A 14,173-nucleotide genomic window follows, 5' to 3' on the forward strand; every position below is an offset into this window, starting at 1 on the left:
GACAGAAGTTATCTCTGCAATAAAAAAGGGAGGAAGACAATCAGATGGATGTTTAGGATTATATTCTGAAATGTGCTGCCATTAGTTACATTGTCATTATTATTTTTCACAGCATCTTGCATGAATAGTACCTACCTAATTAGTTTGATCTTAACATATATTTTACCTCAAAATTACTATTATTATTTAGAAGAAAACATTTCATTAGATTTCCAGAAATGAACCACCTTTGAAGACAATAAACTGAATTCCTGTTGAAAAGTACTGTACTCACCAGAAGTTATATGTGACACTGTGTTGGGCTCTCCAGGTACTGAGAAGGAGTCGAGGGACGAGACTGCTACAGTGTAGTTTGAGCATGGTTCTAAATCACTAAGTTCAATAGATTCGCTGGATGTTTTTTTCACCACTAGGATGTTGACGGGGTCAGTATCAGTGACAGTCACTTGGTACTGTAAAACTCCACTCCGAGCTGTCCATGTGACTGTGGCTGAGCTTTTTCCTGTTGATGTAATGTTCACATCATTTGGGGGTGGGACCACTGTGGGCAGGAGACATTATTAAATTCTGTAGTGGTAGAAATGTTTTAGGTGACGTTTAACATATAATAGATACACAAAGTTGGGTACTGCTGTTCCATTTTTTTTTTTACATTATATTTTTTTGAAAAAATATCTCTCTCAAATATTAACACAATGTTCAATATCAGACTGATGCCAATATTTGTAAAACCCTTCGGTATCAGCAGCAATAAATGTAATTTTCTCTCTCTGGCTCTTCAAAAGAAAGTGTGTTTCTGCTAATACTTATGTGATAACACCACTCTTTTAGGCAGACACAACATATATCTTGTCAGATTGTATTCATAAAATATACCCTACTTATTATGTACACAATACATGTATTTATATTTAGAATAAAGAGAAGTTTAAAATTAAACACATTTTTCACATTTGGCATTGTGGACTTACATGTTGTGATGGTCCTGGTAGACCCTTTGCCACCACTCCCAGCACTATTAGAGGCTATGATGTAGCACGCATATGTGGTAGAGGGGGAAAGCTCCGTCACTAGTCCAGATAAAGTGGTGAAAGCTTGGGAAAATTTGTTTGAAGAAAACAATTCTTCCACATGCACAGTGTAGTTTTCTGCTCCAGTGACATTGGCCCAATCAAATTTGATGGATGAACTGGAGGCAGCTGCGGCCTCTGTGATCTGAACAATGTCAGGAACTGTGGAAGATCACACAATAGCAATAATATTCACAGGGTTCCCTCAAGCAAACACTAAAAATCAAGGCTTCAAAATATGGCATGAATAGTAGTAATATGAATGATATTGGAAAAAAGGACATTAGCAATTACCACAGGAAGCAATGTTTTGGATTCCAGCTATCAGAAATGCACACTGGTGAAATTAATTCTTGGATCCATGGATATAATTTGTGTATGACCAAATAAATATATTAGATCAAACCCGAGTTATGAGTTTTTGTGTCTTTTGTGTTAAATATCCATGCCTTAAAGTATCATTTTATCACAATATTCAACCATACATAGCATGAAGCCCTACTGTAGATGCTTTCTGTACCTGTTCGGCCAGTAGATTTGCAAGTGCTCGCCACCGTCAAGAACTGAAGCACGTTAAGTTTAACTTCATAGGAATGTCCTGCTCTCAAACCATAGACCTGTTTCTGTGTGTTGGGAGCATTCACAGACACAATCACCGCTGCAATATTCGGATTGTTAATTACTCTCAGCTCCAACCGATAAGCAGTAGCTCCAGAGAAGGAATCCCAAACTACAGTTAGTGATGATGCTGACGAAGAGGTCACTGACTGTATGGTACATCCTGAAAAACACAGTTAATTAAAATGATGATTCTAAATCTATTGCTGAAGGAAATACACCAGACTAACTAAATGCACACTCACCTGCAGCAGCACTGTGTATCTATAAAAATAAATAAAAAATATGAATTCATTTTTATCAAATACAAAAATCCCAAATGAAGACTTTTTGTTTTACCTGTATGACAGACAATATGGTGGCTGTTAAGTAAAGTGTCGACATCTTTGTATGAATCATTATAACTTCTTCAATGGGGTGATGTATCCATCCATTAGTTAAGCTCCAAATTGTTCTTCTGAGAACTCCACAGGTTTAGAGCTGTACATCAACTTCATGGGAACCAATCAGAATGGCCTAAATGAGGACAGGTGGATGCCTGTGGGCCCCTGTCATCAAGACAAGGAAACAAAAATGTGGCCAGTTAGCTGGAGGTGGGGGCGCTGCCACCCCTTCTCAGCATGATTCACTATACACTTCCTCTTTGTTATCAAAATGTTATTCCCAAACTCCTAATACAATCCAAGTTTACAATCCAAACAATGGATTTTTTGTCAAAATCAGTAATCAAGATATTTTTCTATTGAATATTGTCTGCAATTCTATGGACATTTGTCAAATGTGTTGAAGTGCTGAGGTAATGTGATATGTTTTGCAAGAGAGACATGTTAAGTCCCCTTATTCCGGGACTGATGTCATTTCTCCAAGCTTCTTATGTTAGCTTTACACAGTGAGTGAAGTTGACTTATAAATTAGCAAAACTATGAGATGGGCTGCAACAACAATTAATAACTGTATAATAATTTGCAATGGGTTAGCGTTGATAATATACTCGAGAACAGGCCATGTAATGAGCGAGATGTTCTGTGAAGCGAAGTGTTTGTGTTGTGGAAAAAATAAACCAAAACATATTCAGACCTATCAGTAATTGAAATAATAGTACTACTGATAATACAAAGAAACTTGTATTCATTTATCAATTAACAGGATTGCCAAAGACCTGCAAGATTAATACAATTGTAACAATATTTAATTTTTAATGATGTTATTAATGTCTTCAGCACACAATAAAATATTCCTTATTGTGTATAAAACATGCTAACCCTACTTACTTACACCTTTACAAACTTGTTTTATGCCAAATGTTCATTGTGAACACATGAAAACAGATATAGATATATTAGGCGCATATTTTTTAATTCTCAAACATTCTTCTATCATGGTTATTTTGGACAGTCGTATTATTTTTGAGATAAAATGTTGACCTTATTTGCATATTGTCTATCCAGTACATTTGGTTGGGGTCTCTGTGTGGCCTGACGGTGTTTTGTAAATCATGCACTGTGAGTAAAGTGTCATTTAATATTGCTCTTAACAATAGCTCCAACACCTGAGCTGTGTGCGTGTGTCCTGTTGTCCAACACATTTCTATCATGCTTATCGTAAAGCAGGAAACAAAACATGAATGTTCTTCCTCTTCCCTCAGTCTCTCCCCTGGGAGTTGTGCTCCAACTCTTGATTATTATCACAAAGGCATGACCTGTAAGTCCTTATCTAACCATGTGGTGTGGCAGTCGCTAAGTTGGTAGAGTGGTCGTTTTGTGATTCGAAGATTATCGGTTCGAATCCCACTCTCGAAACAAACATCTACTGGCCACAGGTTAGTGGTGTGATTCCAGCTCCTTCAGGTGAATACTGCCGTTGTGTCCTTGGGCAAGACACTTAACTTGCCTCGCCCCTGTGTCTGTGTACCCTGGTGTGTGATGTGTGCGAATGGTTCCTTGATGTTAAGTGCCTTGAATGGTAGAAAAAGCGTGATTTGTTTTTGCTGACTGTTTTCCTTTTGCCATGACCACACACAATAATGATTTGTATGAGAAAAGAGATACATACATTTCTTTGCATTCCTATACACACTGCACATTCAAATTTCTTTTAAGAAATGTAATTGGGCTACCATATTCAAATGTTGTGATGACAATATTTGATTATACTGGTTGGTTCAAATCAAGATTTACCATCCATCCATCCATTATCTACCACTTGTTCCCTTTCGGGGTCGCGGGGTTTTTCGGAGTGTAGTTTTACATAAAGTAAAGTAAAAATTACATAAAGTAAAACTAAACCAGGAACAGAACATGACTAAATTCAGCCTTGAGTCGCAACAGACTTTCCTTCCAGATAAATATTGCGATACTATTGCTGCATGATTTACAGCCCTAGAAATACATTAGATGACTATGAAACTGATCGTAACAAAAACAAAAACTCATATTCATGTAAACTATGTCTTTTATTGCTTTTATTACGTAATCACATAGTATCATCCACAGAACTTGTAGTGAACAATCCCAGGTTAATATGATGGATGGACTGTATCTGCTGCTTCAAACTGAGAGACAGCCTTGGGATGTCTTTCCACAGCCTATGGAGGTCCTCTATTTGGGGCCATCCTAAACCATTCATGTTTTTAAAATTACTTTCCAATTGTAGCTCTATTCTAGTATGGCTGTTGGAAACATTGTGTTAACATCAACAAGTTAAGAAAATGCATTTATACAAAAAAACTAAAGTTTGCATTTTGTTTTTTTAAACACTTTGTCATGAAACATTGATTTTCAAGACTGATTTTTAACAGAAAAAAATTAATCATGTTGAAGAAAGTGTACTGCAAAACAAAGCAGCTATGGGGCCAAAGTCTTATGCATGGGGTTTCTTCACGTCTGTATTTCTCATCATCTGCTTTTATGTCATCTTTACTTAGACAATCATCTGTGAAATCTGTAATAGATACAACAGATTAAAAATACATGTTTTCTACTGCTGAATTATTAAACACTTACCAATCGTTTCTTCCATTAGACATTAGGTATTACTAAAGAAAAAGATTTAAAGAGTTAAAAGCTATTTATAACTGAATACTGTAGCATTGCGGAGTAAAACTTACAAATATTATTATTTCCAGGGCAGGGTACTGAAAAAATAGACATTTAAAATACAGTTATTTAAATGTCATGTTAGCACCCTCATTATTATGCTCATGTATCCACACTTACCTGAAAATGTCCTCTTTTGGCAGAAGTTGGTTTTGGTGCCATCAGGGAGCACTGGAGCTACCAGCACAGTGTAGATGTTTCCACAGATGCTCTCAGATACATCACAGTACCTGATGCCAGGAGCAGCTTCACAGTTGAGGTTTGCCATTTGCCCTGTTAACTCAACACTGTGGTTGTACATGTGTGGGCCCAGAGACCTCCAGTACACCCTTAATTGGAGCTTGTTTGGCATACGATAAAGCTTGATATTTGTTGGACAGCAGGGACCTGTAATTCATAATAAGTGGTCAATGGATCAGAAACATATGCATTGAATTATAGCACTTTAATATATAGACAAACATGGACAGTTAAAAAGAAAACTTGTTTTTGGTGTGAAATTGACAGACTTGATGAGAAGCCGTTGTAGTTGCACTCTGACTTGTGTCCTGTTCTGCTGATGGCCTCCATGCTGATGCTATAGTTGGTGCCACAGGTGATGCAGCCCATGAGGCAGCTGTCATCCACAGTGTGGCACTTGGCCTCCCCTCGCCGTGAGGTCAAACTGGTGATGAACGAGCGGGCCCCAGTTGCAGGACTCCAGGTCACATTGGACATAGCCTGAGTCACTTGTGTGACCACAACATTTTGAGGACAGCACGGACCTGCACACAAGTTATGAGATAGTAGTTTTACTTGGTGGCTTGAGAAGTGACACGGCAGTAGTCGTAATATTCTTTGAGATACCTGGTGGCAGTGTTCTATAATATTCTATGCAATACCTGTTTCCAATATTTTCTCATAACCAGGAAGACTTCTTCCTCCATCGTTTGACTCGGCTGCTCCCATGACCTCGAAGACCGTCCCACAGGGCAGGTCTGTCAGCTCACAGACGCTCTGTGTGCTTCTACAAATGTGGGGCTGAGTTTCAGAGGCAGAGGCAGTGATGGTGTACGTTGTGCCTGCTCTGTTGGGGGTGCTGAAGAGGACACTATATGTAGTGGTGTTCACTTGTGTGATATTGATGATCTCAGGAGCACACGGAGCTGCAACAAGATGCAGAGCATATAAATAATCACATTGTACATTTTATAATGTATTGTTTAATCATATTGTGTTTTCTTTGTACCTGTCACTTGTGTATGTGCATTGCAGGTTTTGTTGCATCCACTTATTTCGCTGCATGGTGTTACCTTGATAGAGTAAGTGGTATCGCAGTTCAAATCAGACAGTGCACAGATGTTCTCAGTGTCGTTACAGTGGATGATGTCGTTAGTCTCTTCTGCAGTGACCTGATATAGCTCAGCTCCACTTATTTCTAACCACTCAATCTCCACCGTCTCGGAGGAAACTAGTGTAATGTTAATGCTGTCTGGACAACATGGGACTGAGGGCAAAGACAGAGAATGCAATTCAAACAATGCTTTATCACATATTTTGTGAAAGGACTGTGTAATTTTGTCACATAGAAAATGAGTAGGATGCTCAAATATGATATCATAACATCGTTGCTGGTTATTTTGGTAGTAGCTACTGGGATTTTCGATACAAAGGAATGAACTCCACAACGCTCAATTGTAATTTTCAACATGAAAAAATAGTACTTTGTTTATATTTCTTATATTTATATTACAGTCTGGTCTTGTGCAAGTAGTTCTGATAAAGCTTAAGATCATTATTAAACTGGTCAGGGGAGGTAACATTTAGAAATTGTATCCTTGTTTTCATACTAGTTTTAGTATAAATTATTATCTCATTTGCAATACTTTTGACAATCCTACTACATTATGAATACTTTTCAACAATGAAGGTGGATGCTCTTACTTGTGGTGTAGTTAACCAGCACGACCACCGGGCTTCCGCCGATTTCGTTGTAGGGAACCACGATGCTGATGAATGAGTGGCCGCACGCGCATTCAAATGAGCAGATGGTTCCAGTGGTGTTACATAGTTTCTCATTCCCATCATTGCCTTTCACAAAAACCATGTAATAGTCCACCATTTCCACCGTGTCCCACACAACAGAGCAGTTGGCAGGATCATACTCCTCCACCCTGGTGTTATTTGGAGGACAAGGGTCTACAAAAACAAATGATTGGAAAACTTGACTTTAGAACTGTTACCAGAAAATGTAAATTTTATGCAAGATATGATGGATTCATCAATCTGGATTTGAACAAGGTTTTTTTAAATATCTGTAATCTATATTATAATACCATTTTATACACATGTACCCACAGGTGAGATATAGCGCTGGGTTTGATGGGTCACTGGGTCCAGCATCGTTGTAAGCTGTCACCGAAAGTGTTTGGTTTTGGCCACACACCACCGGCCCAATGTCACAGTAACTGAATAATGTGGCGTTGCACGTTTGGTTGTTTGAGGTCCATACAATGTAGTTTGACGCTCCTTGGACTGCTCCCCAATACACCCATGCACCAGATCGGCCCTGGTTGATCTGGACATCAAGTACATCGGGGCTGGATGGACCTGGGGACAAAATACCAGTAAAGCTTCATTGAGAGCTTCAGTTTTGAGATTGCGTGTTAACAGTTATAATGTGTGTTACGTGTGATCTGGCTGACTGTCTCGTCATCTCCGGGACGTCCCTGATCATCCTGCGCTTGTGCCTTTATGATGTAGGTCATTCCCGGTTGGAGGTTATTCAACTCCAGCATTGTTTCATTGGTGCTCACGTCGATGCGGACATTGGTGCCTTGTTGGATGATTACAAATGTGTAAAGTTCAGCATGCTCCACTGGCTCCCATGTAACCACAATCGAGGTACTGGTCGGAGAAGTGGTATTCAAGTTGGGTGCAACAATCGCTGCACAAAGAAAAGAAAAACACTGTTAATACTTCAAAACTCTTTTTTGTGTAACTTAATTTGAACTTGTTTTTTGTGTAGTATCTATCTGATTATGTTACACTGAGATCTCCTTCGGGATTTGCGTCAACCTAGTTCCCATGCGATCTCGTTTCATAATTTCGGAACAGTACAGTGAAAATAGATCGAGTTTCAACTCTTGTGACAATAGGCAGGGAACAAGAAGTCGTCATGGAGTCAGATACCTATTGTCATATGGGTCATCTGACAAGCTGCTTTTCACAGTTTGTACACAGATTTAATCTAAAATGAACTGCGTCTAATGTACATGTTCTACTGTCCAGACAATTTAAAGTGGATGGGAAAGTGTGAGACTGGTATGATTTATGCTGGTGAACGGACTAGGTGGTCGTACTTGTTCTCTGGTCAGTAGGATAAGAAGGCTGGCTCCGCCCCCCTGCATTCTTCGACATGATGCTGATTTCATACTCAGTGAAAGGCTGGAGACCCTCAATCGTGCCGGGGGAGCCCAACACCTTGGCCTCGGAGAAGAAAGTACCACTTTTGGACTCGGCCCTCAAGACGTAGCTAATCGCCCCAACAACTTCTGGGAACTCCACTGTGATGCTTTCACTCGATTTAGAATAGGTCATACTAATAACAGGAATTTCAGGAGCTGAAAAAAACAGTTTGAAAAAGTACTTCATCAGAACTCTATGGTGGACAGTTTTATCATTCAAAATAAAACATTAAACATCTTTTAAAGTGCACACTGACCTGTTAAAGCATCGGTTTCTGCACTAGCGAGTACGGTCATCTGGTCAGACATGGCCTCAATCTGCACGGTGTATTGTGTGTTTGGGGTGAGTGTCGTGATGGAGCCCAGGATTGTGGTCTGGGCAAACTGAACAAAAACTGGTGCGATGGGGGAGTTCTTTGGCGTTGCCTTGAGCTTATAGAAGCTCACATCAGGAAACTGAGTCCACTCCATCGTCAGGGATTTAGAAGTAACCGTATAAACCGACAGTGCGATTGCTGGAAGAAGAAAATGCATTTACACATAAACTGTAGTGCAGAACAAAAGTATTCACTACATTCAAAAGATGTAGTGACCAGAACCCAGGGGTGGACACTTAAATGATCTTTCCATTTAGCAACAAAATACAAATAATTGTATTAAAAAGCATGCAAGGAATACAGTTATTCTGGTATATCCTGGGCCATTAGCAACGTTAAATGTTACAATAAAACCAAATGTTTTGCACAATACTAATAGAAATATTTGCATTTTTGTCTTACCATTTTGAGCCGCACATATCTGTAACGACAAAAAATACCCTGGAGTAGAATTATTTTTTGGACAAATGACAGGAAACACAGATTACAGTCTTTTGGAAACAAGGGAAGTCCACTAGACATACATAGTTGCCTGGGGTTAATTGCCCACAGGATCAGGTTCAGAGAAAATGAAATGATTGTAGGCCGCACATTACTCTCACTCATTACAGATTTGAGCTCTGTGCTGGTATTTCTTTCAGGTTGGGATGTAACTGCTCATTCATGAAGATTCTAGCATTCCACATAAGCTTGGTAAAGTTATAAGTATATGCAATGCAGTTCATCTTGTTTAGTCGGTATCATTTTAAGACAAGCATATTTTAAATGAGATTAAATTAAGTTCTTACCTCCACAATAGTCACTAAAAGTAAAAGCCGCAGCATTTTTACATGTGTTGTCCCCGTGTCTCTGCGCTTCACCCCTTAAGGCTTCGTCAATATGACTCGAGGGAAGCAACTTTGGCTTAAATAGAACTTTTTCCTGCTCTCTCTCTTTCCTTTCGGTCTTGTAGATAAACCCACAGGTGCTTTATTGTTCGAGCAAATACCAAAGAGCCCAAATGCTGTAACTCCTCCCCTTAGGGCTGTATAGGCAGCCCGCAGGCAGAAGATTAAGTCATTTTAATTAGATATATTATTCTTAATGTGTTTTACGTGCTTTATATTTTTTATGCTAAATCTGTCAATAATTCCATCATCATTATTTTTGATTTATTCAGTAAATATTTGTCAAAAAGAGTGTAACCATCATCAGAGTTGAGCCATGTGCAGACTCACTTTACACTGAATACAAAAGATGACCTGTTTTGAGATGGGAGTTACTGGCGACGAGTTTTATGGCCCATTTAATTTTTTTGTATTCACACCATTTGATATCTCCTGAGTGCAACACTATTGTGATCAAGTTGTAGATGAAATCATGTTATGAGAGATAGTTATCCTAAGGTCATCCTGGAACACCTTTATATAATCCCGTTCAAAACCCACAGGTTAGAGTGGAAATAAGTGTTTTGAAATGTAGAGGTTCATCAGTTATTTAAAAGGTAGATTTCAAACATATACCGGTTAGTAGAAACATCAAAAATAGTAAAAACAGCGTCAAGATCAGGAAATTAGATAGTAAAATAACACTGCTGTGCTTGTATATCAGTTTTCCGGTATTGTTATAAAATAATGGACGGGTGCGTCCTAAAAAACCTAATATTGATGGTGTTCTAATTCAAAAGCCAAAAAAATAAAAAGATGTGAATTGTGTAAAAAATAATCTAATTTCAATTGCTTTGATACTAATATCTACATTTTGGCACAAATTCCAAAACTTCCAACTCTGCTTGTATCACCAAATCACCAAATCAAAACGACAAAACACTTTCTGCAGTGCCTAAAACACAATGATCATTTTAACACATATCACAATGTAACACATCTGCATGTTCTACACACTCTGTGCACACTCTGACCCAGGCCAAAACACAACAGAACACACACAGAACACACACAGAACACACAACAGAGCACACAACAGAACACACACAGAACATACAACAGAAAACACAAAAAACACACAACAGAACATACTTAGAACACACAACGGAACACACAACAGAACATACACAGAAGACACAACAGAACACACACAGAACACACAACAGAACACACACCAGAACACACGCAGAACACACAACAGAACACACACAGAACACACAACAGAACACACAACAGAACACACAACAGAACACACACAGAACACACAACAGAACACACAACAGACCACACAACAGAACACACAACAGAACATACAACAGAACACACAACAGAACACAACAGAACACAAAACAGAACACACAACAGAACACACACAGAACACACAACAGAACACACAACAGAACACACAACAGAACATACAACAGACCACACAACAGAACACACAACAGAACACACAACAGAACACACACAGAACACACAACAGAACACACAACAGAACACACAACAGAACACACAACAGAACACACACAGAACACACAACAGAACACACAACAGAACACACAACAGAACACACACAGAACACACAACAGAACACACAACAGAACACACAACAGAACACACACAGAACACACAACAGAACACACAACAGAACACACAACAGAACACACACAGAACACACAACAGAACACACAACAGAACACACAACAGAACACACACAGAACACACAACAGAACACACAACAGAACACACAACAGAACACACACAGAACACACAACAGAACACACAACAGAACACACAACAGAACACACACAGAACACACAACAGAACACACAACAGACCACACAACATAACACACACAGAACACACAACAGAACATACAACAGACCACACAACAGAACACACAACAGAACACACAACAGAACACACAACAGAACACACACAGAACACACAACAGAACACACAACAGAACACACAACAGAACACACACAGAACACACAACAGAACACACAACAGAACACACACAGAACACACACAGAACACACAACAGAACACACAACAGAACACACAACAGAACACACACAGAACACACAACAGAACACACAACAGAACACACAACAGAACACACAACAGAACACACACAGAACACACACAGAACACACAACAGAACACACAACAGAACACACAACAGAACACACAACAGAACACACAACAGAACACACACAGAACACACAACAGAACACACAACAGAACACACAACAGAACACACACAGAACACACACAGAACACACAACAGAACACACACAGAACACACAACAGAACACACAACAGAACACACACAGAACACACAACAGAACACACAACAGAACACACAACAGAACACACACAGAAAAAAATAAAAAGATGTGAATTGTGTAAAAAATAATCTAATTTCAATTGCTTTGATACTAATATCTACATTTTGGCACAAATTCCAAAACTTCCAACTCTGCTTGTATCACCAAATCACCAAATTAAAACGACAAAACACTTTCTGCAGTGCCTAAAACACAATGATCATTTTAACACATATCACAATGTAACACATCTGCATGTTCTACACACTCTGTGCACACTCTGACCCAGGCCAAAACACAACAGAACACACACAGAACACACACAGAACACACAGCAGAGCACACAACAGAGCACACAACAGAACACACACAGAACACACAACAGAAAACACAAAAAACACACAACAGAACATACTTAGAACACACAACGGAACACACAACAGAACATACACAGAAGACACAACAGAACACACACAGAACACACAACAGAACACACACCAGAACACACGCAGAACACACAACAGAACACACACAGAACACACAACAGAACACACAACAGAACACACAACAGAACACACACAGAACACACAACAGAACACACAACAGACCACACAACAGAACACACAACAGAACATACAACAGAACACACAACAGAACACAACAGAACACAAAACAGAACACACAACAGAACACACACAGAACACACAACAGAACACACAACAGAACACACAACAGAACATACAACAGACCACACAACAGAACACACAACAGAACACACAACAGAACACACAACAGAACACACACAGAACACACAACAGAACACACAACAGAACACACAACAGAACACACACAGAACACACAACAGAACACACAACAGAACACACAACAGAACACACACAGAACACACAACAGAACACACAACAGAACACACAACAGAACACACACAGAACACACAACAGAACACACAACAGAACACACAACAGAACACACACAGAACACACAACAGAACACACAACAGACCACACAACAGAACACTCACAGAACACACAACAGAACACACAACAGAACACACAACAGAACACACACAGAACACACAACAGAACACACAACAGAACACACAACAGAACACACACAGAACACACAACAGAACACACAACAGACCACACAACATAACACACACAGAACACACAACAGAACACACAACAGACCACACAACAGAACACACAACAGAACACACAACAGAACACACACAGAACACACAACAGAACACACAACAGAACACACAACAGAACACACACAGAACACACAACAGAACACACAACAGAACACACACAGAACACACAACAGAGCACACAACAGAACACACAACAGAACACACACAGAACACACAACAGAACACACAACAGAACACACAACAGAACACACCACAGAACACACACAGAACACACAACAGAACACACAACAGAACACACAACAGAACACACACAGAACACACAACAGAACACACAACAGACCACACAACATAACACACACAGAACACACAACAGAACACACAACAGAACACACAACAGAACACACAACAGAACACACAACAGAACACACACAGAACACACAACAGAACACACAACAGAACACACAACAGAACACACACAGAACACACAACAGAACACACAACAGAACACACAACAGACCACACAACAGAACACACAACAGAACACACAACAGACCACACAACAGAACACACACAGAACACACAACAGAACACACAACAGAACACACACAGAACACACAACAGAACACACAACAGAACACACAACAGAACACACACAGAACACACAACAGAACACACACAGAACACACAACAGAACACACAACAGAACACACACAGAACACACACAGAACACACAACAGAACACACAACAGAACACACAACAGAACACACACAGAACACACAACAGAACACACAACAGAACACACACAGAACACACAACAGAACACACAACAGAACACACAACAGAACACACACAGAACACACACAGAACACACAACAGAACACACACAGAACACACAACAGAACACACAACAGAACACACACAGAACACACAACAGAACACACAACAGAACACACAACAGAACACACACAGAACACACAACAGAACACACACAGAACACACAACAGAACACACAACAGAACACACACAGAACACACAACAGAACACACACAGAACACACAACAGAACACACACAGAACACACAACAGAACACACACAGAACACACAACAGAACACACAACAGACCACACAACAGA

The 14,173-nt window shown here is 39.5% G+C and overlaps 1 protein-coding gene and 1 long non-coding RNA gene across 4 annotated transcripts; both read right to left on the bottom strand.

Annotated features, from left to right (window-relative positions):
* Window positions 1-1,603: 1,603 nt before the first annotated feature.
* Window positions 1,604-2,148, bottom strand: LOC140355735 (uncharacterized). Its single transcript, XR_011926016.1, has 3 exons — window positions 2,028-2,148; window positions 1,934-1,952; window positions 1,604-1,851 (listed from the first exon to the last, which is right to left on the bottom strand). It is a non-coding gene; the product is annotated as an uncharacterized lncRNA (long non-coding RNA).
* Window positions 2,149-4,161: 2,013 nt separating this feature from the next.
* On the bottom strand, window positions 4,162-8,747 carry fndc7a (fibronectin type III domain containing 7a). Of its 3 annotated transcripts, none has more exons than XM_072441360.1 (12): window positions 8,487-8,747; window positions 8,125-8,385; window positions 7,452-7,709; window positions 7,121-7,372; window positions 6,707-6,961; window positions 6,012-6,269; window positions 5,665-5,928; window positions 5,293-5,547; window positions 4,904-5,170; window positions 4,795-4,821; window positions 4,691-4,722; window positions 4,162-4,628 (listed from the first exon to the last, which is right to left on the bottom strand). In XM_072441360.1, exons 1-11 carry the CDS (start codon window positions 8,698-8,700, stop codon window positions 4,706-4,708), a joined length of 2,328 nt encoding a protein of 775 aa, XP_072297461.1. In that variant the 5' UTR covers window positions 8,701-8,747; the 3' UTR covers window positions 4,162-4,628; window positions 4,691-4,705. The 3 variants fall into 3 exon arrangements, with proteins under 3 accessions (XP_072297461.1, XP_072297460.1, XP_072297459.1); XM_072441359.1 differs by having other exon boundaries at window positions 4,163-4,619; XM_072441358.1 differs by lacking the exon at window positions 4,162-4,628 and having other exon boundaries at window positions 4,651-4,722.
* Window positions 8,748-14,173: the final 5,426 nt, after the last annotated feature.

This window comes from Eucyclogobius newberryi, unplaced genomic scaffold (genome assembly GCF_026437365.1).
Source record: "Eucyclogobius newberryi isolate DKJ021-1_F unplaced genomic scaffold, fEucNew1.0.hap1 SCAF_12, whole genome shotgun sequence".
NCBI lineage: Eukaryota > Metazoa > Chordata > Actinopteri > Gobiiformes > Gobiidae > Eucyclogobius > Eucyclogobius newberryi.